The 27,170-nt window shown below is 39.7% G+C and overlaps 1 protein-coding gene across 8 annotated transcripts in view; it reads right to left on the bottom strand.

Moving 5' to 3' along the window:
• Positions 1-9,707: 9,707 nt before the first annotated feature.
• The window catches only part of LOC113134528 (rho GTPase-activating protein 12), a 41,464-nt gene continuing 24,001 nt past the window's right edge, over positions 9,708-27,170 (bottom strand). The window contains exons 1-17 of one of the 8 annotated variants that reach the window (XM_026313955.2): positions 23,033-23,223; positions 20,898-21,167; positions 18,982-19,188; positions 18,476-18,556; positions 17,598-17,726; positions 16,713-16,787; positions 16,002-16,063; positions 15,540-15,621; positions 14,617-14,718; positions 14,250-14,348; positions 13,723-13,825; positions 13,354-13,473; positions 12,572-12,670; positions 12,269-12,346; positions 11,959-12,093; positions 11,584-11,689; positions 9,708-11,234 (exon numbers count right to left, since the gene is read on the bottom strand). In XM_026313955.2, coding sequence (XP_026169740.1) covers positions 11,060-11,234; positions 11,584-11,689; positions 11,959-12,093; positions 12,269-12,346; positions 12,572-12,670; positions 13,354-13,473; positions 13,723-13,825; positions 14,250-14,348; positions 14,617-14,718; positions 15,540-15,621; positions 16,002-16,063; positions 16,713-16,787; positions 17,598-17,726; positions 18,476-18,556; positions 18,982-19,188; positions 20,898-21,167; positions 23,033-23,182 — 2,073 coding nt within the window. In that variant the 5' untranslated portion in view covers positions 23,183-23,223 and the 3' untranslated portion in view covers positions 9,708-11,059. Of the gene's footprint in view, positions 11,235-11,583; positions 11,690-11,958; positions 12,094-12,268; positions 12,347-12,571; positions 12,671-13,353; positions 13,474-13,722; positions 13,826-14,249; positions 14,349-14,616; positions 14,719-15,539; positions 15,622-16,001; positions 16,064-16,712; positions 16,788-17,597; positions 17,727-18,475; positions 18,557-18,981; positions 19,189-20,897; positions 21,168-23,032; positions 23,224-27,170 lie in introns of those variants that run through there. The other 7 variants (XM_026313948.2, XM_026313949.2, XM_026313950.2 and 4 more) reach the window with 7 other exon arrangements.

Genomic DNA, 27,170 nt, shown 5'->3' with positions numbered 1-27,170 from the left:
ACTACATATTTACATAACGCCTCTTTAATCAGAGCCCACAGTTCATCCTGTCGGTTCAGACACTGAAGGATGCCAATCTTATTCTGCAAGCTCCAGTCACAATAACAAATCCAGCTCCCATGGGACACAAACACGGCCTGTTGTTACTGTTGTTGTGATGAAATGACCTTGCACTTCTTGTGCCAGAAGAATTAGAAACTGAGCTTATGAGGAGTTGTGTTTACCACCATTCAACTGCAGCAGATCACAGGTCCTCAGAGAGCCACGGCAAGTGTGTTTGGAGCTTTTCCCTTCATGTGTAAAGCTGTTGTTTATTATGAAATAGTTTAGTGTACAGATGACTCATTAGTTGCAAGAGTTTCCCTAATGATAATTATGAGGTTAATAAGTAATGAGAGTCTGTCGTGTCTGCAGTAGCTGTGAGTTATAACGCTGGCATGGAACCTTGCTCATATTGTAGCTGAATGCTAAAGCCGCTACATGTTTTCCTGTTCGCTCACTGCAAAACCTCCAAATAATGTAAAATCTATAGCTCCATGTACACAGACCTTACTGACAGTTGTCTGCAGCACCACTCACTCAGACTTTGCAACAGTCCTGAGGAGAAATAATAATCTAAAGTGAGAGCTTTAGATTATTATTTAGTTTCATTAAAACTGCTGATTAAAGTATGCTGGATTAAAATGACTGCATGTGTGAAGAGCAGACTGCGGCTCAGTCAATTTACAAACTGTGAATTAGGCAAAACTGAATATTATTTTCAACAAACGCTCTAAACAAATTGATCTTACAGTGTGTTATTTAACAGTCACTGCTGGTAAGATTTGCTTTTTTAGCCTAAGAGACTAGACTGCACGGTTAAAACATACATTAACCCATCTCCTTTCATTAGGCTGGTGGTTCTGTCAGTGACAAAGATGGATCAGTACACTAACTTCAGCTGGGGGACTGGGTTTCCTCGTGGTATAAGGGTCTCTAGTTCCCACTGTATTCACACATTCATTTGTACAATGCAGAAAGTAGAGCTTCACAGAGTCACTTACTGACCATCACCGCACAGTGAGGCCAGATGGATTTCAGTCTGACTTAACTTAATATGCCTTTGTCACAGTAGTTTAAACTTACAGGACAAAACTGTTCATCTGCAGAAAGATCCACACAAAAGCTATCACACAAAACCTTCAGCTCATGTTTCAAAAGTCAATGAATCAATGAATAAGTCAACCATGTCAAAATGAAATTGCATTAGCATTTTGAAAGTCAAGGTTTTCAATATGCTTGGACAACTTTTGTGAAATCTGTGACAGTTGTGTTCTACATGAATATTAATTATTTCAGTTTGATGAGACAAGATCAAAACTTTTCATTTGATTCTTCCTCTGACATCTGATGTTACGCCCTGTCTAAATAGATGACATATCATTAAGTGACTAGAGAGCAAAGTGTCAGAAAACTATCAGATGTAGCTGCAGACAGCAGAAAGACACACACAAGTCCTGAGGAGCTCCACAAGTGGAGCATCTCGTCCAGTGGGACCATGTGAACTCAGTCTGTGAGCTGCTGCAGTGTCCAGTGAGCACAAATGTACATATGATGACACCGAGGTGTTGAAATCTGTCTTTGTCTGCTGCTTCTGTCTTCTCCTCATAAGCTGCGTCACCTTGTCGCAGCACAAAGAGGAAGAACCACAGCTACCAAAAAAACCCTCCTGGCTGCCTGTTTGAGCCAACACTTCATGTCTGACAACCTCCTGATAGGGTCCAGAGGAGACTGGACTCTTCCAAAGGTTTATCTGCAGCAAACAGCAGCACAACTACACCACAATCTACAATGGGAAAAGATTACTGGAAACTGTGTGTGGAAATTAACATAACTCAGAGTGACAGCCTGTCTCTCCCTCAGCATCTTGGCTTTTCTTTTCTTTGGTCTCTTCCAGTCCTGCAGTATCTCAGCATTATTCTCAGCTCCACAGTTAAACCTGTTGACTTGCATTACACAGACTGAAAGGATTCCCCCACTTTAATTCACACTGTTGTCATTTCCAGGACTGACGTCCTTTTCTGGCAGGCTCCAGTTAAACAACCATCAGTGACAGAAACATGGAGTCCTTAACAAACACCAACACCTCCAGTTTGCAACACAAAGATTGATGTTCTGCTAGAAATGAAGAGGGATGAGGAAAAGAAACTGTACTGCCCCAGATGCTCAGAGTGGCAGAGGGGGCAGCTAGTATGCAAATGAGTCCAGAAACCAAAGCGTGTGATGTTTTCCACTGGAACCTGTTGACAGCAAATGACTGGAGAGGCGGAACTTGTCGGGAGTAATCAGGCAAGACGGTGAAGCTCAAAGCCGACACGGTGGACAAACTTCATGAGCATGTAAAATCACAACGTTCCTTCTGCTTTTGTTCGACAGTGTCCCCATGGAGCAGGAAGCTCGCTGATCTAACCAAGCATGCTGTGTTAACAGATGCTGCAACATCTACAGGATTTATTTAATGATTTCAGATGAAGCTTTAGCTGCTAAAGCAAAACAAAAACAAAACAACCAATCAGCCTTGAAACCCCAAGTTTGACAGAACACGATTTTACTCCACTTATTTAATGCAGTGAATACGTTGACTGCAGACAGTGTGCAGTGGAAGTGTGGCAACAAACCCCTGAGCTGATTCTTGACACTTCATGCTAATCTGCTCTATTATTTGCCCTTGATGGAGACAGCTGCACCCTCAGGCATGTTGGAGAAACAATTTTTTAAATAATGTCTGACACACAAACACAGCTGGTGTTGATCTGACTCTGTGACTTTCATTACTAATCTGTGTCTCCATTACAGCCAGCACACACGATGAGATGTGCTATCCAAAACAAAAGAACAGTTTCTGTTAGTTAGAGAATCTGTTGGGTTTGTGGTATGACGACACCAAACTTTATTGCCATCTACTCAAACAACAAAGCTTCAAAGCTCGCTAAATATTTTCTAAAAGACGAGAGCGACACTGGCTTAAGAAATGTGTAATTACTTTTGTTACCTAATCTTTTAATGTTCCCTGAATACGCAACTTAATTAGTATTTTTGTTTGTTTTCACAACTAAAACCATGAGTTCCCATGTGCAATGTCCAACCTCATGATTTTCATTTGAAAGCAATAGATATGGCTAGAAATCACTTTGGGGCTTTCTGCTAAAGGAGAGACGATTCGGGGAGAAGACCTGGGGAGTGGAGTGTGAAATATATTTCGACAGGTTGAATTTTCAGCTCAGTCTGACACAGAAAATGTGACTATTTGCTACAGAAAGAGAGAGCAGACATTCAAAATAGAGGCTGAGAATGAGAGGCTGAACAGATTATAAGCAGATTCATCATACCAGTTAACTGGTTTTCTCCTAGTAGAGACTGGTTTACACCAGCAAACAGGTACCAAGAACTTTGGCCACTAATCTCCATTTAGATGTCTCTCTCAGCCTGCAGGAACCAGTGAGGCTCAAAGCCATGTGAAGACAAAAGTCAACCACAGGAAGCAATACCAACGGCTGCTGTGGTTGTGCTGTTTTTCAAGCCAACAACTTCACAAATTGAACACTGCCAGCAAGTCTTCATACCACACAGAACTGGATGGTTCACGGCACCTTCAAAAACAACAAATCTGCGTCTTCCAAAAATAATTCCAGTCTACCTAAGGTTCAGTTCTGCACAGCATAAATTTACTTTGTCTCAGTGAAGGAATCCACTGATCACAGCTATTGCAATGCAATGAACTGATTCATAACATATAATTATAGATTTAATGTAAACATTGGGAGTTTTTAATACTGAAAATCTGACAAAAACTGATCCTAGAGAAACCTGTTTTCTGTAGTCAAAGCATCAGTGGAATAAGAAGAGTAAATATGTTGTGGTAAGTCAGCCTTGATGCCAATTTGTCCCACTGGTCATGAGCGGTACAGTGTCCCCTGCAGTCCAAAATGTATTTTCTCCACCAAAGATTATAAAAGATAAAAAACTATCTACCAATACACACAGTCACAAATCTAGCTGTAATATCTAGCTGTCTCCCTCTCTTTCGCTCACTGGTTCCCATTCACTGGAGCCTCTAAAGTGTTGAAACACTCAGCACACCTGGCTGTTAGCATTCAGTTTGGGTTAAGAGCGCAGAGGTGGCAGCTTAAATGACTGTGGGGAACATAATCATCATGCAGAGCTGCTAGCAGGAGTCAGAGAAAAACCCTGTCAGCCTCTAAGTGACTGTGTTTGGGTTTAAATGCAAAGGAGAATGTAATTACCATGCAGGGTTGGTAGCAGCAGTCACAGAGGAGGTCTGTTCTAGATTTACATGTGTGTAGATGGGAAGGGAGTTTCTCTGAGTTGGTCACACACCCTCAAACACTGAAAATATAAATAATGATAAGCGTGTGTGTTGACCTGTCAATGTCCACCATTACTGCCGACTGCTGACGCCAGTGGCATCTCCCCATTTACTGACACCTGTTGGCCCTCAGCTGGTTAAAAAACCTGAATTAAGATGGAAATGTATTAATGAGTAAGACATCTTGTTAAGGAAACAATTAAATGAAACCAAATTGGATGTCAGGGTACAGTAAACATGACCTTAAATGTGCAGCTGTCTGCTATGATTTCTTACCCACAATCACATCACGATAACAATAAAGTGAGTATGAGTCCCTTCAAAATAACCGATAGATTAAACGACAATAAAAAAATCATTTGTTCCAATGCTAATTCTCACTGGAGTCAAGTTTGTAAAACCTATTTTCATACTACAGTTTGACTGTGAACACATCCGACTTGATTCTGCCACATGTCAATTTAACCACGTGATATAGCATTGAAACAAAGACTTAGATAATATCAGAAAAGTGGTTTAGGTAGAACTTAATTGTTCTGAGATCATGTTAATGATTAAATCCATCTACATGAGTAAGTCTAGTTTCCACTTTGTATTGTCCTGATGGAGTGGACAGCAGCACAACCTGTTTATAATTTCACATGCAGCGAGCGACTGAGCACATATTAGCTTGGCCTTATCAGCAGGAGCCACAAAGGACTGAGGGTGAAGTGGAGCGGATGCTGAGTTGGGAGAACAGCTCCTTGGGGAGGCAGCCAATGATAATCCCTGACAGAGCCCGACACCAGGTGTGCGACGCAGCCACGACTGCCTCTCTGTGGAGGGCCAACAGCAGCAGCGACCATGTAATATCAGTGCTAATATCAAAACCTCCTTATTTAAAGCACAAGTTCAGAGTACCACTATTAACTTTTAAAGTTCAGTTAATTGGAATTCAGAGGTAATACTGCAAGGTCAATGTTTGCATCCTCAGCCTGGCTGAAAATTTCAAGTAAAGAATGTAAAGCTCTCCGCATCCTCATCTGCGCCTGAAGCCTGGATTCTTGCTCTACTCCAGAATATATTTACATGAGCCGCATTAATGTGGCAACCTCAGTAGAAACCACTTTCATTGGGTGTGTATATCAGTTTAAAAGCTGTGGGAGTGCGTTGGCTTTACACTGAGAACCCCAACCCTATTGAATTTACCAAATGAAATGTGAGGAACTCCAGCTTTTCTTTTTAAACTAGTTATACATTGAGAATCTTTGTGATATGCATTGCTGGTAGAACTAATCCTCGACCTTTGAAAAAATGTGAATTTTTTTTCAATATTAACTATTATGATAGGATGTAGTAGAACCCTGAGACCCTAAATAGGAATAAGCAGGGATACATAATGGATGGATGGATGGATGGACTATTTTATGTCATTAAATTGAAACATTCAATAATTATTTCAGTTGCAGGCCTAATAACAACATTGCTACTCCTGCATATTCAAACCTATTTCTTCTTCAAGTTGAAAATCTTAACCACCAGTTTATGTAAAAAAATTCAATTCTGGTTTTATACAGGCCCTTCACACAGTTTCTTCAAAGGGCTTCACAAGCTGTACATCATATAGTAGTTATCATATACAGTCACAATACAGTGGTTTTATGAAGTCTGACTGCTGAATGTGTCCAGAAATACATTCGTCATAGACGTGTCAGTTTGATTCAAGTGTGGAAAGCACCACATGCCTGAACTGCATTTGGTTTCTCTGAAAAGGATTTTATTCAGGTTGAAGTAATTAGAAAATACTTCATAAAATTCTAACATTAACTAACTTTCATATCCAGTTTGTGACTACGAGAGGAACGGCTGTTGACCTCAAATCTCTTTGTGTAACTTTGGAAGTGGAGCAACTTAAAGTAGGACAGTCCTGAAAGAGCATGCACGCTTAGCAAAACTCCTTTCCTGGATAAATGATGGTACATTGTTGTGGGACCCTGCAGGTCATGAGATATCAGAAGTTAACTTTAGTTTGCCCTGTTGAAATGTACAAACAGTAGCAGGCTTAATGTTTTTTTTGTGGTTTCAGAAAGACTGATGTCTTGTTCCTCATGCTCCAACACCAAGTAGACTCTCATATGCTTTCAACATAAAGTAGCTTCTGTCTACCGTCTCTGACCCAAAGGGCTGATTAATGGAGTCTTGCTGAGATGATCATCTTTCCGACAGGTCCTCCCATCTCTGAGGAGGACTTTAGAAGTCCTTTTAAAGTGGCCACTGAGTTCTTGGTCGCCTCCCTGTCTGAGGCCCTGTCTGACTAGGTACTTGACCAGACAGCCGCTTAGTTTCTATATCAGTCTGTGATCTCTGTTATTTCACATCTCCCTGCATCCCTGAGTGTAGAGATGGGAGGCGTGACTGCTATTGTACTGCTGAGGAGGTCTGATGCTTTGGCTTTTAGCAGATAACCTCCCCTCAGGCCTGCTGCCATTTGGCGGTTTTCCATTATAAAACTAATCAGCATGTCCTGTCGAGGTAATCCCAAAGCCAGCTGGGAAGCAAAAGCTTATATAGCTAATAGATTAAAGGCAGGCGCCTCCTATTTTTTGGATCTGATGCACCCGAGCAGCCAGATATGAAATCAGAGGTCAAACAGCAGGTTGGGAAGTCAAAATGTTGGCAGAAAGAGATATTTCCACAACAGAATAAAAGAAAACTTTTGCCACCTGCTGAATGTTTCACATTTTTTATTAAGAAATCTTTGATAAAGGAATCTATTACCAAGGTTTAACCCAGACCAGACATCAGAGATCTCATCAAAATCCATGAACCATAGTTCTTTAGCCCTTTCAAACACCTGCATTGCAAACTTTGTGCTTTGCCTTTGCTCAATATCACCTCTTTAATAGAGTTTTGTAATATGTCTTGTGTATGTATTTTATTTTATCCATATTTGGAAATATAATTTTATATAGTTGTTTTTTCATTAATTTTTAGTTTGCTTTTCAGCTTTTCAGCTTCTCAGGGGTATTGTGAGCCTAAGATTTAGAGCTGCTTCACTCCAAATACGGTATCAGGTCCTTAAAAACAACCAGAAAACACCAGATTTAATTACAGTCACAGCTGAACCAACACTTCTATACATTATCAATCAATCTGACAGTTGTCTACTCAATTACTGTTTTGCCTGCAGAGGTCTTGTTTTGTCTGACAAACAGTCCAAGCCTGAAATCTATTCAGTTTACTATCATGTATGACAAAAAGGAAAACATCTGAATCAAGTATTTGTGACGATGGCTTTAAAAATTACTAAAATGATCGATCAGTTAATCAAAATATTGGTCTGTTAAATTCATGTTGATCAACTAATCGACTGTTGCTGCAGCTGAAATTATACTACAGCATGTAAAACCATTTACATTTAGCTCCGTGTGAACTAATTCTGATTTAGTTTTAACATAGAAACATCGAATGAAACGTTAAATCGGCGTTAACTTTGAACAACTAGATTTTAAATTGCAAACAGACGCGTTTTATTAGTAACAGTTCAAAAACGTTTTTCACTTTCTTGCTTTAACACGTAGAACAATAAACAAATACTCACCCCAGGGCCAAAAAGTCTAACAAGTTTGTAGTTTTCCGATGTTGTAGGAAACATTTGTAACTTATAATAATAGCTAATAACCTTAGCTAGCTAATAGCCTTAGCTAGCTAATAGCCTTAGCTAGCTAATAGCGTTAGCTTGGTTTCACAGCCGTAAACGGGAAAATGTTTATATAAACTTCTCAATAGGCTCAGCTACAGCACAGCCCGTTGGAGACAGTAAATATATTCCGATATTGGCTAAAACTACTACTAGTTCTTACCAAAATGTGCCGAAACAAGTCGTATGTCTTTGTGTCGACAACTAGCATTAACTCGGTTAAACTGTTAGCTTAACACATTACGTCACCACAGCCGCCATGTTGGAACGGGCCCGCCCTCTAACGCATGTAGCCATATTTGTATGAAGGCAGGAGGTTTATTTGCCATTAAAATCGTAACACACTCAGTTTACTTCTGATTTACAGCAGTTTGGTGTGATGCAAATGTCAGAACTGTATTTATAGTTTAGGACACCTAGCTACATTTAAAATGTGGATTTTTCTTCCAGAATACTTCATCTTTTGTAAATCAAGGTTCCAAAATGTTAAGTGTTATTGTCCTTGTTGCACTGTAAACAGGCCCCTTTAATAGAATTGCTTATATGTTTTTGAAATATGCAATGATTACATGAATTTCCCCAAGAGGATTAATACATTTTATCTTATTTTGTTCATGACCCCAGCAGCTTTAAGCTAATTTCATTAGCAACAAAGTTTAACCAGTGCTATATCCAGACATGTTTTTGACCCACTGGGAGACATCTCCAATATGTTCTGGTTTCCATACTTCATGATGCCCCATCTATCAGACTTCTTCTTTAGGAAACACATAAGATCACATGTTCATTTTTATATATGCCTTTGTTATAGAAGCTCACTGAAGTGTTTCACATGTCAAATCAATGCAAGCTGCTTTTTGGTTTGTCTGAAAAGGCAGTAAGGCCACTTCATTCTGCCTTTCTTCTCCAAGCTTATATATCTATTCCACTTTATAGGAAGGAGATCACTTTTATAGCTGCAGCTCTTTAGCAGTACCATCACAGGTGGATCTAATAGCCTTAATTAAGGCTGAGGTGCTTCTGTAGAAGGACCAGCCATATATTAAAAATGAAAACCCATCATCATTACAGTTTAGTCACACTCAGTCTTAAAGTCAACTGCCCAGTCTTAGCCTCTAAAAGGTGCTTAAACTATGGCACACAAAAGGATGGCTAATTCAAGCCTAAATGAATACCCACTCAACATTTATACAGCATATGATAGTTTCCATGACATACTACGTGTATTGGTATAATGATATTTCTAGGAAAGGCCTATATATATTTCAGGCATGGTTAGGAAATTTACTACCATGACTTCTGAAAATAAAACATTCTCATGCCTGACATGAAAAGTTTGAGTTGAATTTATGAAATATAGTGCCAGAAACAATCCCCATCTAAATCAAAATTATGGCATGGGAAGATTTACTGTGTCTGTAACTGCACCTTTATTCTTATTGTGACTATATCTTGGAATTTTTCTTTATACAACTCCTAACATTTTATTTGACTTTAAAACAGGGCTCATGGAAGCTCAATATTGAGAAATATTAGTATGCAGAAATACAATACCTGCAGTAATATAAAAAAAAAATCACATTCTTCACATTAAGCTATACCAAAACAAAACAAGTGAAGACTGACAGTATAAATAAGCTTAAGTACAACACAGAGAATATCTCATTTGGAATATCTCATATTTTATGTCTTTATTCCAGTTTTATAAAGCCAACAGCATTTACTCTGCAATGTCACATTCACAATCTTCCATCTAGCTGTACCTGACACACAGGTAAACCACTACATCCCCAGCTCGTTAGTTATTCCTCACATCTGTTGGTTACAGAATGATCACAAAATAGTGATTTCTCCCTTGTATCATATTTTAACACTCCAGGCATATGTAGTTAATATTCACTATTTGTACAATTACATTTTCATTAAATCCATTCATCCATCCCCCACATCCACATGCACACACAAACACTGTACAATGTATCAGTGGAGACATGTTTAAAGACTGTTGCCTTAAATCCATTAGTCAAGGACAGACACAGCTGTGTACCGTTGATGCTCCGACTGCTGGAAGATGATTTGTTCTAAAAGCCAAAGGGAGAAGGTGGCGTGCAGATATAATACAGAGTGGTGATAACCTCTTATGTGTTCAGAGGACCCTGTTCCAGTATTTCAGGTGGAAAATGAGAGGAGAGATGAGAAGCCTATTCCGAGGGTAAAAGAGAATAACACATTTAAAATAAAGAGAAAGTGTCAGTCAGAAAGAACTTAATCAGTAGAGAAACAGCCACAATGTTATTGAACAAGGTATATTCTACTTTCTAAATAATAATAATTAAAAAAAAAAACTTCCATATCCTTTTCTCCTCCTTGTTCAAGCTCCTTGTTTCTTTAAGTGTCTAAACTTTTAAAGCTGAGCCGAGGGTAGAGAGCAGTTTGGTTTCCTCTGTTGATTCACCACTGTGGTTCGTACAGGACTGATGAGTCTGTACAAATGAGATTTACATTACAGTAAACACAGGTTGAATCCAGCATCATAAACCTCCAATACTGACACCTCCTTTGTGATAGAGGCTACTGAGGCTCATTTGTCTGCTGCTCTTTTGGTCTCAGTCCATCTGTGCAGTAGCTGATAGCTTGTTTGGCCTAGGTATTATTAGTTCAAGGAATCCAGTGTCGGGACAGGACGACGTCACCTTTGCAGTAAAGTGGCACAAATGCAGCTGCTGGAGAAAATGAAATTCCGAAAAGTGCAAAGAAGCTAAACTTTTTTGGTCGCTAGTTAGTTACATCTATGTTTTGGTTCATGAAACATATTTGCGTTGGCTCTTGTTCAGAGGTTGCAAGATTTGGAGAAGCCAGTGACCGCAGGTTGGTTTGCGATGAAGAGAAGCTGCCATGGGCCGGGCCAGACTTGAGCCGGGCCGAACTGGGCTGTGTTTGGCAGGGCCTGCTAAGTTAGGAAGAGCTCTGAGTTGGGAAAGAAAAAAAAGATCTTCATCCTCTGGTGTCTCCATCTACCTGCTGAAAATCTTCTCATACTCCTGGAGTATTAGCTCCACTATCTGGTTCTGGTAGACCATGTGCACCGCCATGTTCCAGGTCTCTATTTCAGGCCGCAGCAGTGTGGGGCCAAACACAATTGCCACACTTTGGGTGTTCATACGGTTTTCCTCACCGTGGTCAGTCACCCTGAAGGGAAGAAGAAATGTTAGACAGTTAGATCAAAACCCTAAAGGCTGATCCAAAAAAAAAAAAAAAAAAAAAAAAAAAAAGACTAGAAATCATTTTACAAACAACCAACCAAGAAGATTTACTCCTTTTTTTAAGTATTTTTTTATGTTGAGTATTTTCCTGTTTTTGGCACCTCCAAGTCTGTAATTTTGACCCCTGGTTAAACATCGGTATAACACAATCCAGCAAGTGACAGATTAAGATAAAGATAATTAAAAACCAAAATAATCAATTAACACACAGACTGAACATTCTGTCATGTCTATTCATTGAGTTTGCATTGAAATTCTGAGGGAGTTTTTCTTACTTCCTGAGGTGTTTGAAGAGGGCCTGCATGGTGTCATGGTTGGGCTTCGGCAGCTGTCTGACCAGATCTTTGATGGAATCAACTCGCTGTGTGTGGGCTGAAATCTCTGAAAAACAAACAAAAAAATCATCTGAGTCAGAGTGAACAATCTACAACCATCTCAAAGTTATATGCATTTACATTAAGCTCTTAATTTAATTAAGGTTAATTTTTAGGTTTAGGGGACAGCAAAACATTTGGTATTCACTTTTCTTTGACAAAGTTATTGATGCTAAATAACTATATTAAATGTTTCCTAAGTACAATCAGTTTACAGTGTAAATGAATGTCTGAATAAATACAGATGTTTGTGGTACAGCTGTATGCAGCACATACTGATAGCATTAACAAAGTCGTGGAAGCGAGCGTAGGTGAAGAGAGGCTCTGGCAGCTCCCTGAAGTACATCTTTAAAGCTCCAGTGGTCACGTGGATGTCCTCCCACTTGGCGTCGGCCAGGTTCACCTTCTCATCTGGGCACACACACACAAACCCTTCAGTCAGGGTGCTGTTCATAGACACTTTACACAACACAACCAACAGAAAGCAGCCAGGAAATCAAGTGGGAACTGTTTTAAATAACTTCTTATTCTTCACTGTTCTCCCCATTATTTCAACCTGGATCATTTTAAGGGAACAGACACTCACCATGATTGACAGCAAAGCGTAGTTTCTGTATGACAGCCAGGTTTCCACTAACTCTGTACAACCCATCGACACATAGACCTGCAGGGAATTATGGGAGGAAAATATTTGCTCACTGTATTTGCAAATAATTGTTTTGGTTTGATTTAGTGGCTCTAAATACCAGAATGACAGTACCATGACAGTCATCCAAAACTTATCTGGTGCAGTAAAACCCCACTCTTCTTTACCACAGGTAGCTTAAAACAAATGAGAATCATATTGTCCTAAGTCAGCTCTGGTAAAGTCACGTTTATCCAGACCCACCGCTGTTCTCTACGTGGTCGATGCACATCTTGACAAAGTTCGGCACTGTGCCATTTTCTCTTTGACACAAACTGGACAAACTGCAGCCAAACACCTGATCTGAAAATACAGAAAGACAGAAAAAACTTGGTCCAACGTCAGCACTCAGATCTCACCAGTCTCGAAAATCTCCCTGCACCTTAATTCTTATTAGCCATGGTTTCTACTTCTTATATTGGCTAAACGTTTCATATAATAAACTATAACCTCTGGTGCTAATTACAAAGCTAATGGCTCCTGAAGCCAACAGGAATGTTTACATAATGCTAATGAAGGTAAGAGTCATTTAAGATGATGTGCTAATTGTTCAAACAGAATGCAGATAATATATGACTAATGCAAGAAATGTATGAGGAAAATGAAAAAATGCACAGACTTAAAAATGCAACTCTTTTGCTTCAGAAATTTAAATGTCTTATTTTCAGATTCAATAATTGCTTCTGCAAGCCATGTTTCTCCAAAAGCTTCCTGAAATTAGATACATTTGCACGTAATCAAATAGGTTTTTAAAATGGTTTAACTTAAGAAGTTGGACAATCTTCTCAGTCCTGAAAGCAACACCTTCAGTTTTTCACTAGTGGAAAAACCTGTTTTCTTTCACCAGCTACTTGAAAAATATATGATTCCGTATTGCCCTATTTTCCCGACAAATCAAAGTCCTCGATCTGCTGCTGGAACACAGAAAACAAGACAGCATGTGTTGAACATGGTGTTTTTAATTGCAGCTTGTTGCTCCCCGCTACCTTTGATGTATCCCTTGTCTCTGACAGCCTGCAGGGTCGGGCGGCGAGTGAGGAACTTCTTCAGCTTGTGTTTGGTCTTCTTGTTGTCAGAGGCGTCCATGCTGGTGGAGGTCTTAATGGCTGCAGAGGAAAGATGAGACAGGACAGCATTTTCCAGCACTCGTTTCAGCACACTGATCGCCATTACACATGAGGCTCTTAATCAAGATGACTTTTGTACTTCATGCTTTCACTTTCAGTCTTGTTTATTATGTGTGTATTTTTTTTTTTTTTTTTTTTTTGGGATAAATCACGCCACCACATTTGCCTCTTTCATTCAGCTCTTCAATATTTCACTTGACATGTGTTTAACACTCTCAAAGCACAGACCTCTGCCCTTTTTGGAGTCTCTGTGTTCTTTTTCCTTGTCATGTTTCTCTGTGCCTGGTGACTCGGGCATGTCCTCTTCTATGGCCTCATCAGACTCCCAGGCCTGTAAAACACACACACATAAAAAGGGCTTATAAAAACCTGCTGCACCTTTGGACTCTGAAGGCTGGAAAACAATAAACCCAGTACGCTGATTACAAGTGAAACCAAAGTAATTACAACAAATTGTTTTCGATGTAATTTTTTCACATTTCATTTCTGTTTTAATTTAGTCTTATTTTGACAGCAAGTTGAGCCCTTTGCCCACTCACTCTACCCCAGTGGTTAAAATGCACAGCTGGTGTTCAAAGCAAATATTCCTTATTAGCAGGAAGTAGACGTGCCCACAGCATTAAGTTAACTGTCACACAGTCTGCTCTCTCCCTGTCATTTTATGCTGCAAGTCAAGTATTTTTGTGTGAGAGCTTCATGTTTCCTAAACTAATTTTGGGAGAGGTCCGTGGTAGGTGAAACTGTCGTGCCCTCACATGGGTGCTGATGGTGTCCTGCAGAGCTCGGAGCCAGTCGTTGATGACGCCATCGTTTTCTGACTGGATCAACAGTTCTGTGCCCTGCCGAGTCTTCAGCTGAGAACCAAGAGAGAGACACTAAATCAGTCATAAAAATTTATCATGCTTATCGGTGAATTAACAGTATCAGCCGTTATTCCAACTATACTGCCAAAATCTGCTAATTTTGTTGATGATGGCAACAGAATCTATAGTTTATAGTGATTAGTCATATATATTGTTTTGAAATCAATAAACTTCATGTGAAAGACTGTTTTGCTTGTATGTGAGGGCTTTCATTGCTTACATAGAAGAGCTCATAAACCTGAACTGAGAGCTCCCCCACCTCTATAACGTGCTTCTTGCTGGACTTGTCTTTAGAAGCCCATTCCACTGAGCCACCCCTCAGGTCCACAGTGAACTCTGGTTTGGACTGACCACCTCCAAACTGAACCGATGGAAGAAAAGAGTTGAAAGAAGATTAACACAGGTTAAACAGAAACTACACTCAAATTACATTTGTGAGGATGAAACATTTGAAAAAACGTTTGACCTTACAGCATAGCTATTTAACTGGTAACTCAGTATGATATGATTGCTGTGTCACCTGCATATTGTTGTACTTGATTTTTGATTGTTGGTGATGTTGTGGAGCGTCTGCTGTTTGATGTCAGCAGGTGCTTAATGTTGTATTTGTCTCGCAACTGAAATACAATGAAGTACTAAAAAGATAATAACCAAACCTAACCAAATGAATAATCTGAGATTTTTCTCTCTTACCATTTGTCCTAGATTTAATTTGTCACGGTTAATGAAGATAACATAATCAAACCTCATTACCATTTCTTTTACCTCGAGAGCTCATTAATTGCACAGACGACTTTGCAGAAACTTAAGTTTTACATAAACAAAGGAGTGAAACTAATTCCTACCTGCACGTCACGCACATACTACACAACAGGCCTCCATCTGATGAGCGCCTGAATGACAACTTCATTTCCAGGAAAACAATTCGCTGATTAAGCCTAGTGTTTCATGAACTCTGTCTTTTATGGCATAATATGAGCCAGCTGTGTATAATCCAAAATAATGTGCTCAAAATAATATGCTGTCTAACCAGAGTCTAAAAATAATCAGTCATACTGACCCTAACTTCCGCCTCATGTCAGTGACTTACACAATACAATAAGCAATAAACAACAATACAACACCTTTGTGTAGGTCAGATAAACAACCTGTTTCTAGCAAGAAAAGGTTTCTGTCACTCACCCAGCTGGTCCCACCTCCCTGTCCTTTGGCAAAGAGCAACGTGGATCCTTGTAGGACTGTCCAGGAAGAAGCCCAGTTCTTACTGCAACCGATAGTTCATAAACTCAGTAAGCCTGAATGAACCCTAATAAAACACAACCTTAATGTGATGCTATTAAAGATAACTTTCGTTTATAGTTTAAAATGTTCGCTTCTAGTGACAGTACAGTATATAACAGTGCAAAATGTCATGCAGAGTACAAATATTGGTCACAACACTTAACCCATTCTAAGGGACCCAATAAAAATGTGTGGTTGCTTTTATTAGTATTAGAAAACAAACAACCAGCTTATACATTCTCAAATAATAAAATCAGTATCAGACTGAAGCACTGTGTTATCTGTCAAGCTCTACTAACTACTGTGTAATGCTGCATAAAGTAAACATTCATTAGTCTCAGCCAAACAGCCTGTACCACTCACCGTACTTTCTTGCCATTCTCAGTGATTTTTGTCACATTCAGGACTCCACACTTTTCAGAGGGCTGCACAGAAAAACAAGCATTAATGTAAACTATTAAAAAAAAATCATGTCCTAGGCTCTTTAATCACACAAACTATGACTGACAAGCACAGCAGGATCACGAAGAGAGAAAGCTGCTGTCAAAACAAAATAGGAGTAAACAAAAGGCATGTGTCACTCCACTGTAAAACCCCAACACCGCAAAATTCCCCACCACCAAAACAATCTCCTACTTTGGGTTGGAGGCAAAAAAGACCCACGACTGATTATTACCATACTTCCAGCTCAGGAAAGTGTCTAAATAATACAAAGTGTGCATTGTGCTGCTTAACTAGTATTATTTCTTTTTGGATTAAGACACACACAGCAAATTGGGGGGAAATGTGATTAATCCAGCTTGACAACAAACAATCAGTGACTCTTAGCAGCGCTTCTACACAGGCTCAAGTTTAAATGTCTTCTTTTTCTGCAGCTTTATTTCTGCTGTCACAGAATTCTCTGAACCGATTCTAATTTTCTATCTATTCACAAATCAGATTTTTCAACCTGTGTAGGAACCCTGCAATAAGATGCAACCTTCTGTTGCTGTCTACAATCAGGAACCAAGTTAATCCCCTGCAGGGCAGAGCCTGGCGGGTGGTGAGGAGGAGAGGTTAGGGGTGAGTACTAACAGAGGCAGGGGGCTTGGGAGACGAAGGGCAGGAGTCAGAGTCAGGAGAGGGGGGCCTGTGGCCCAGAGGAGCGTCCTAGTGAGGAGACAGGATGACAAAAAACACTGTCAATGAGCTAACAACAGAAGGTTAATGAGAGGATGATGTGAGGTTAAGAAGACAGACAGCTAAAAGAGTGTGATGGCAATTAGTGAGATTATGATGCTGCCAAGTGTGTCGAGTACCTGTGTGATGTCCACAAGGCACAGATGGATTACTAATTGGATGTGGGTGGAGAAACAAACTACTGAATACTTCATCTTTCGGGTAATCAGTATTTTTTAAAGAAAATTCATTGTTGTGGTCATAGAGGCCAAACTGGAATGCTTCATGCTTCATCTGGTTTGTGACTGGACAGAGTTTCTTGGAGAAATGATTTAGACCCAATCAAGTCAAACAATCAAGTGAAAACAGGTGAATTTAAAATTAAAATGGGGATTTATTTGTTACTCCTGTGTGATTATCATCATGCAACCTGATTGTCTGCACAGACTATGGGGCTATGCGCTGCCTGGACGGTCCGACATGCGACTGACTTGTTGTTTGTACGGGTGGAGGCGAGCAGAGCCTGCACGGAAACACCTGGTTTTTAACAGCTGCTGCAATGTGACAAGTCTACAACTGAACCTCTGGACTCATCAAACATCTTATCAGTGAACATGACACATTCTGAAACAATCTAATTATGTATAGTAAGTCGATACAAGTTAAATTGAACTGGAAGGTGATGATAAATAATTTACCTCTTTGTTGAAATTTTCCATGGAAACTTTTTTTTTTTAGTAGCAGTGAAATTAAAAGCGAAGCTACTCTTTAATGTGTAGCATAAAGATTTGGGGGTCAGACCTTGTCATTGGGCTCTTGGACGTGGGCGCTGTGTCTCCACTTGGTCAGGACGATTGGCTCCACATGTTTTCTGTCCAAACTCTGACTTTTCTGGGAGTCTCCAGATGGTTGAGGAGGGGAGAGGTTGTACTGGCAGGAGAATCATACAACTCAAATAAACATTTCATGTTACTGAATGCAAGCACACACACTGATTTTTCCAGTAATAACTGAATATGTGTGCTTTTTCTCTCTCGTATGTTTACATGAAGAGACAACTGAACGAACACTGCCTATATTAGGTCAAATCAAACTACAAAGACTCCTGAAATGTAGAGACCGATCTCTTCATCTTCAAAATGCTGCATTTTCGTGATAAAAATATGTAGCTGATAAGTTGATTTAGTAAGGTCAGCAAAATGCCAAACACTGACAAGTTCCAGCTTCTACAAGGTCACGGTTTTTCTTTCTCGTCTCATTTTGTATTGTGAGGAAAGTCCTATAAAGAAAGTTTAAATTTTAATCCTGATTTGTTGGGCTGGACTGAAAGCACACCTCATCTTCATGGCTACAAACACACATGCAGTCAATGCAGCTCATATTTTCAGAAATGTGCACAAAACAGTCATGTAGTGCTCAGACTTTCATTTCACAAACGAACATCAGGTTAATCACTGCAGCACTCGCTCTGTTTTATATCATTCCCAGTCTCTTTATGATTCCTCTGTAAAATAACCGGGCTGAAAATCGAGCACGAGGGTGGTATATTAATTTTTACAAATTTTAAGTCGCATTATTTTTATGTATAGATGTTAAAATTGTAGTGTTACGTTTTGTGTTTTACACATGCTCAGCTGCCCAGCATTAACCTTATTTTATGGCTTACTACAGTGTCTTACCTTTGGCAGCTCCCATTCTGACCTGGAGCCGTCTGCACTGTAGTAATAAGGCCTGCCCTGGTCATCAACATGTTTCAACCACTGGAGGTGCACACAGACAGACACACAGTCCTAACATTATCCAAAAATATGTGGAATAACAACCTACTGATAAACCTACATTTCAGTGTTCCTCATAATTTGAAATGTTACAAATAGTTGGTGGCAAGTTTTAAATCTTTTTCTTTTTACACGTCATTTCCAACTATTTGATTCTTTCTTTTAAAGAAAGAACTAAATTGCTTTGATTCCTTAATGAGAAAAACTGCAGAAAACAGTTAATTATTTCATCCTTTATCTTGTAGTGGTAATTATTCTCAAGCTGTGGTGTTACAACACTGCCTAATCAGCGTGGAGGAAACATTTACATATTGCACTATAGATGGAAAATTCACCACAATCAACCCAAAATCCGTTCTCCCATGCATCCCCAGAAACCAGCAGAGTAAAGAGACAGCAGCCCATACCTTCTCATTAGTATAGTCACTGACGTACAGCGTGTGGCCATGCTCATCCATCTCCTCTGACCAACCACGCGGCGGAGAGCCATACTGGCTGTCTGACTGGCTAGAGTAGGTACTGAAGCAGGTGTCCTCAGATGACAGAGGCTGGAGTCGACCGATGGAGAGCGAGAGGTAGGGAAGGAAAGAAGGCGACAGCGAGAGAGGAGTGGTCTACCATTAATGGAAGGGAGGGAGGGGGGAGATTGAAGAGGAAGAAGTCACCATATAGTTACAGAGAAGAAAAGACAGTCATGCACCAAGAACCACTAATCCATCAGAAACAGCCCTGCAGCACTTTAACAGCACAGAGAACCAGAAGACCCATCAAACAATAGAAAGAAAATCACTAAAGGTCATGCTTGATTTTGGATCTAAAGGTGGCCACTGCAGTGTCAGAGAATAAATGACAGTGAATGCTTTTCACCTGTAGGTGGCACTGTGGTACAGCCATTTAAAGAAATCATTGCTGGTTCAGAATCAGAGATGACCTGTACATGATTCAGAGTAATCTGGCATGTCACAGTGTGTGTTTTTGTCTGAGACTTTATAATACTCGCTGCAATTTCCAAACGATAAAAGTCTAAATGTGTTTTAATCATAGTTAGTCACAGGCAAATTATCCTGTGTGGGTGTTCAGTATAATCAAGATTGTCAGAGAAAAAAAAAAAAAAATCCTGACATTTCAAATCTGACAGGTGCATATATGTGTGTCTGTCTGTGTGCAGTATTGTTGATGCCAAGGCACTCATAATATAAAGTGAATTCTGACTTGTATGATGTGTCATTATCTATTTGCTACCCATCTTTACTGTTGCAGCTCTGACTAATTGCAATGTCAGGTCATTCTGACTGGACCTGGGTTGGCTCCACTGGCTATGTTCAGTTGTTTAATTAAGTGAAGTGTTGTCTATGTCACATTTTGTATTGCATCTCCTATGATTTTCATTCACTGATAATTTTTATTTTTATTTTTTTCTTTAATTTTGATCCTGGAGATCTATACACAGTATACTCCATCTCATACTGTTTTTATTACTGACGCTAAGATTGTCTCAAGTGTTTGTGATTTGTTCCCCATTCACTGTATGTTGCTGGCTTTAGCATAAAGACATGATTTCATATTGTGAATCTGATGCCTAATGAAGGTCTATGTTCAATGCATCTCTGCTAAACTCATTAAGCTACTTCAAAATTAGGATTCTGAACTAATTAAGGCTAAATGTTGATGTTTGTAACACAAGTTAAGAGCCAATGTACACCCTCTAAAAATAGCAGCTGAGACATCCTGAAAGTAATGACAACCTTGTTTCAGTCTGTGTCAAACAGCTTTCAGTCAGACCTGCAGTGATTGACCAGATGTTCATACAATTTCTGTAGCTTTTTAAAAAAAATCTCATTCCTGCGACTACCTATAGCATCATAATTTGTCTTTGTTTCTGACCTAACCTCTAAAACAGCCGCTTTTAAAACGTTTTTCGATCTGAACTTACTATGAGCGAGTCTATCCTCTCATATGCTTTTTATTTCTATATTTTTATTATATATTGTTTTTAGTTCTAATGCCAGAATTAGCTATGATACAAATCGCATTTTAAGAGTTTTTTTCTTTACTCGTGTTCTATTTGTTTTGCATGTTTTACTTGTTCATTTGTTTTCATATTATAAATAGTGTTAATCAAAGTAAAGCACTGGAGTCGTCAAGCTTCTCATTATCACTGTTACCAAAAGTTACCAGCCATTTTGAGTTTTTTGCCAAAGACGTTTTGTTTTAGTAACTGGTGCTTCTATAGCATTGTCCCGGAAGGTCTTCATATAGATACACGTAAATGTATTTTGTACATATGTTTTGTTGAACCCTCAGTACAGTACTTTGGCTATACCTCAGAGCTCTCTCCAGCGCTGTGGCTCTCTCCTCTGGAGTTCCCACTGCCGACGTCCCTGGTCCGAGGTGGCTTCCAAGTCCTCTCCTGGGTGGAGCGGTTGAAGTAAAAGTGTCTGCCAGCCTGGTCCTTATAGGTCTCCCAGTCACCCAGCACATAGAGGGGGGAGCCAGAGGGAAGAGGGGGCAGGTTGGTCTGGGTGATCTTCAGTTCCTGGAGATTGGTGTAAACAGGCGACTCAGAGCGGCCGTGGCCTGACGAAGACACAGTCTGATGGAGGGAGAGAAGGACAGAGGAAGAAATAGAACAGTGACTCATATGTGAGTGGATACAAGTCAGTTATATAATTGGAAAATGTTCCTGGACAGCCAGTGAAGGCCCATGATGTAAGAACTCCTCAGCTCTCAGGGCAGTATATGCAACCTTTCATCTACAACACCTTATAAACCCCTCGGCACTTACACCCAACACCTCACCCCCCAACAAAGATAATGATATGTTCCTTCAATCACCTAATCTTTGCAGTGGATGCACTGAACATGGTGTGGTACTGGAGCGTAAGGAAAACAGCTGAAGATCAAATAACAATCTGACAGAAGCGGAGCATTAAGTGAACTCACAGGATAAGGAGAGGAGAAGGAAGCGCTGTTTTATATAACAGAGTGGCAGGGACCCATATCAGGTAGAAATAAGGAAGTAAAACTGACTATGAAGACACATCCTGAATAATGGCACAACAGTTTGTCCAGGCTCATCCTTACAACTGTGAACAGAGAGGAACTGGAAATCCTTCCTGCAAAAAAACTGAAAGCTATACAAGCACATGGGCAAAAATGCTTCCTCTAATTTGTATGTCAAATTGCATAATTGCTCGTATTGGACTCCAACTGTACGTTCTCAATTTGTTTCATAAACATTAACTGTGAGAAAACGAGACCACACAAAATAAAAAGCAAACATGAAGAACAAGAGTTTTTAAGCAAAATGATAAAATAATCCTACAGGTCTCTGTAATCTATTAAATATTTTCTTGAATAACTAATAACTAATGATAGCTTATAAACCCTGAAACCCAAAGTGGCACCACATGACATTTTAATAAAATTCTAAATAGATATCAAAAGTTTCATATTTGTTGTTAAAAAAAGAATAAACAGCTGCCAATTAATTCTCTGTCAATAGAGATAATGTGCCTTAAGTCATGTGTAATAATGAGCATGACCAAAATAAATGCCCTTATGTTGATCTGTGAATCCAAGACTAGAGTAGATTTTCTACCAAAAGAAGAAGTTTATGCAGACAGTAATGACTGATACTGAACATAACAAAAAAAAATAATGAATTACGTTTCAGGTCCTGTTTTTACTTTAGCATGTGGCTAATGTCAGAGGTTGACAACACACTGCAGAAATGTGGAAGAGGATGGGAAGCCAGACGAACTCCTAACTAAATATTTTATGTTGCTTCTGGTAACACAGGACTTTGTCAGGTGATCAAACATGAAATATCATAGGCGAGCATGGAGTCAAGCAGGACAGCTAAGGCAAACCAAAAAGTTCGTTCATGTCCAGCTGAACATCTCCACAGCCACAGAACAACCACGATGGTGCCTCTAATGACAGAGCATCCTTCTTTAGAACCGTGATGCACAACTCATCTTGTCAATGTGCTTGTCATGATTATTTCATGCTGGTATTACAAAGAAGCTGCCTGGGTATACAGCGACAGGACAAAGAGAGTCATAAATAATGCCCGTGCCCCGAGGCCTCCTAACACTGGGCTCTGTGATGGTTTTATTGTATGAGGATCAATAGGGATGAAATATACAGTGGCTGAGGAAACAGCTGTAGGAAGCCAGAAGAATCGAATATTTAGTAGACTAGGAGTGCCCTGGTAAATAAAGTGCTACTGCATGACAAAATTATTGTGGGGAGTGTATATTTTATAGAAGTCACTGGTTGGAAATCTGTTTGTTTTGTTTTGTTTTTTTGAATAAATAACACCACGGAGCGTTTATGCTAAATACTTGATTTCCAAATACTGCTTTAACTAAAAACTCTGTACTTTAGAGATTGAGGCAAGGTTAACCTTAAAAGATAACCTGTGCTCCATAACAAAAATAAATAAAATATTACCTCTGGTGGTGAGCAGCTAATAAACACGTCTTCATCCTCATGTAAAGAGATTGCTCGCCAAAAACTTCTCAAACGGACTAATGCCATCGTCTCCTGCTTAGGATTTTGAGACTGAATAAAGCTGCCAGTCTCCTTTACTGCATGCAGCATGCAGCCCTGGTGCCACTGTTTTGTAGTCTTCCTGTATATGAACATGTGATTTAGTGCATGGATCTGTCAAAGGGGGAAGTCCTGGTAGTCAATCGACCGTTAAGCCAGTTACTGTAGGTAGTAACCCATTTAGGTGTCAGCCACAAAACCACATTTTTCTCTCAAGGATGTTATGAAATGCAGCTTCTCTAATAACACTGCAGTTATTTTTATTTTTATCATCACTGGATTTGAAATGAGGGAGAGTGTAAAAGCATCTCGGCATCACGAAAGTGCTGTTAGATCTTCCAATGAAAGCATTAATATGGGTAATTTCAAATAATAGCACTCATTATATAACTAAAGGCAGAACTGCCACATTGCTTCATTATAAATGCAGGGGGAGTCTCTTAACTCCATTAGAGCAGCAGTATATTCCAGAGCAGCTGGTGCTGGACATCTGGTGTGAACAGACTGACCACCTAATCAATACTAAACTCTAAAACCACTGAACCATAGTGGGACATTAGGATGTTGACCTCTCTTACGAGGAAGCTGCTCTACATTGACAGTACACTGATTTAAGTAAAGGCTGCCAGGTGGACAAGTGGGATGAATCATTTTTGTGTTTCTGATCTCTGTTCTGTTCATCTTCAGCGAAGGCATTAAGCTCAGATGGAAACAGAACTATCCAGTAATTGCATTAAAAATTTTAAAATATAACAGTAAATCTGTCTGAGGATATTATTAAAGTCTCTCCATCTCCATTTTCAACTTTATGATAATAAACAACCAACAGTGAGCATTTTATTAACAGACAGCACACATCTAAACATACTGGATCATCCAACTACAACCACAACACCTACTGTGCAGTCCCTGCTGTCAGGAGCCCTGAGCCTGAGGTCACACTGCACTGCAGCAGCCAATTAGCTGCTCTGATTGCAGTTCAGTATACTCTTAATTTCCTATTTCAAGCTAGAACTGGGGTTAATGTGTAGCGAATAGGAATGGATGAAGAGTGACACTGCCAATTCTAGATAGGAGACCTCTGTAGTCTTATCTGTGCCGCCTGCAGCTCTGCAGTGGAATAATAATCAACTGGTGCAGTGTCTTCAGCGGGAGATAAACCACATCAGAGCCAGAAAGAAACAAAGATAGAGAGAAACAGGAGAAGACTTAAGACTCTCCTTGAGGCACTGAACGCATCAGAGCTTATATCAGAAACGGCTGCAGATGCTTTGGCATCACTAAGTTTATATTCTGAAGTTCAGCCTGACGGGAGATTCAGAACACTGTTGATTTTATGCAAAGATGCTGAACCTATTCACATCGAGCTGGGGTCACTCTACAACGGCCGGGTTGCTTTTCAAAAACAAATACCAGCTGAAGCCTGCTGGGTCTTTTTGGTGTCTGTTTCAGTTGTGGTTTCAGTGGCTCTTTCAGTGGTTTTGAGTCATTTGATTTGACTTCTTGTCTTCAGACTGCTTATTTTGTCTGACCCCAAATATACAACATCTACCGTGATCTGAGACAGACAAGTGGTAAATCTCTTCACTGTAGTGAACTACTTAATTTGTAGTTTAGCCACAAGGTAAATGAGATAGAAAATTATTATTAATTGGATCTTACTCTTCAATTAATAAAGTGAGTGATTTACCAACATATTTCATCATTAGCCTGAAAAGTGATTTTAATACTCAGCATGCACAGAAACAAAAACTAAGGGGAACATTTTACCTCGAAACACCCATTTCTGTAAATTATTGTTTTGTGCTGAAATTAATCAGGCACACAAACCCAAACAGTTATGATAAATGATTCCTCTTTTAAGTTTTTCATAAAAGGAAAAATGCCAAACAGTTGTTGTGTGCAGGTTCTCTGTAATGAGGATTTGTTGAGCATTGATTTTTTTTTGTATCTTTGTATACTGATCAGGGCTGCAACCATTAATCAATTAAATGAATAGTTTACTGCCAGAAAATTAGAATCAGCTTTTATCAGCACTTTAGGCCTCTTCTGAGAAAAATTATGAACTGGTGGTTCCAGCTGCTAAACACATGAAGATTATATTATTTCATGGTCATGCATGAATAGTAAACTGAATATCAATAATGAGTATAACTTTAAGTTGCAAGCCGAGGAAACATGATCAAGCTGTCTGGTCATTCTTCGATAATCGCCAAACAGCTGAATCAATAAATCCCACAAACTATGCAGCATTTTTAAAGTTCCCTGACTCCATGACTGTAAGCGGAGGACCAGCTGCTGTTTTCTCAGCAGCAGAAACAGCAGAGTCAAAGGTTAGCAAAGAAGCAGGCAGTAGTGTCCTTTAGGTGGCAGCATGACAACAAAGTTTGTGAATTTTTGGAGCGCTGGAGGAGGTGTGGTTCCACATGTTCAACTCCTCTCTCCTCCCCTTTTCTGTTTGACACAGATGAACCTGCTCTGCTGCATACCTCAAGGAGCTGGGCCACGCAAACGTTTAACACACTTGTAAACATTCACACTGTGCAGTACTTTGATGCCAACCTTTAGGTGTGTGGGTTAGACTAATATACACACAGGCACATGTTTAAACATGCCCACAAACACACAGACGGCAGGTACTTCTCTTCTACTTCCTTGGTCCATTCAGTTTTTAGTTTCAATAGGACACAGTGCCACTGCAGTGGTGCACGTTAAAGACTGACGTAGTCAACTGCTATACTGCATAACACAAGTAGGAAATGTTTCTCAGTATTTCCTTCTCTTACTACACACACAATGGAGCTGATGGAGGCAGAAATTCAGACCTTTTCCTTAACAGAGCCCGGTTTGCCGAGTCAGCAAAAACCCACACTGAGCTAATTACCTCTGAATCAGGACCCTAAGTATACAAAGGACAAAATTAGATCCTGAGACAGGCAGTTCACCTACACCTATACAGTTTTTTTTTCTTTGCTGGCCAATGTTAGAATAATGAACAACATAAACCACTGCATAGAAGGTAGAGAATTAGAGAACAATTAGTTGATTAATTGATTAGTGGAATGTGGATTTAAAGTATTTTTTTTTGGGAAAACTAACTCCGAGTTCCTTCTTGTAGATCAAAGGTGCAAAACGTAGTTTCAAACACAGATGTGATGCTTTGTTTTTGCTAATAACTGGTATGACAGGGCTATTTGTTCTACCAGCAGGTAGATGTGGAACAAATGACCAATGAAACCAGTCTGAAGGCGTGATGGTGCCTGATAGAAACAGGAAGAAAGACTGAGGACTTGTGCACATGGAAAATACCCAGGCTGTCTTTCCTGACAAGATTACATCACCGATACTATAATACACTGAAAGACTAAGAACTATTATTAGCAGTTTTGCACAGTATTAGATGCATGACTTCTATATTTTGTTGTGTTGACTGGTGATCAGCAAACTCCTATTTAGTTTAAGTGTTTATTTTGTCCCTAAAAATATTTTCCATGTTGTAAAATATTATGGGTGAAGGGCTGGGTCCATAAGAAACTTGCAGAGGAAAACAAATGTAATAAACCAAGAGCCTAAAGGATGACTGAACAGCTCAGATGCAAAAAATCCTCAAGAAACCCTGAAAATCCTAAAGCCTGTAAAACACATGTCCATCACAGCTCGGTGGTTCTTTCCCTCTGGCATGAGGTCACATCAGTAAATCTGACTGAAATGAAATACAGCAAAGAAAAGCAACCCGTGGACACACTGCATGTCAACACAAAAAAGCCTCAAAACAGTGGCACCACCCAAGGCAATTACATAACTCTAGTGCAATGGCATTGAGCAGGAGAAAAAAAGAAGACAATGCAGCGCTGTGAAAATACAGTGAATAGCCTGAGGTGCGTTTTTGCTCTCAGCGACCTTACGAAGCTGTATTTTGGAAGCAGTCAGGCTGCACCAACCCAACATGCCACAGGACAGTTCACAGGCAGCTAGATCCATATTTAACCAACCATCAGCTGAACTCTGAACACACACACACACGCACGCACGCGCTCAC

Source organism: Mastacembelus armatus, chromosome 17 (genome assembly GCF_900324485.2).
Source record: "Mastacembelus armatus chromosome 17, fMasArm1.2, whole genome shotgun sequence".
NCBI lineage: Eukaryota > Metazoa > Chordata > Actinopteri > Synbranchiformes > Mastacembelidae > Mastacembelus > Mastacembelus armatus.
This window is presented reverse-complemented; position numbering and strand designations above follow the sequence as displayed.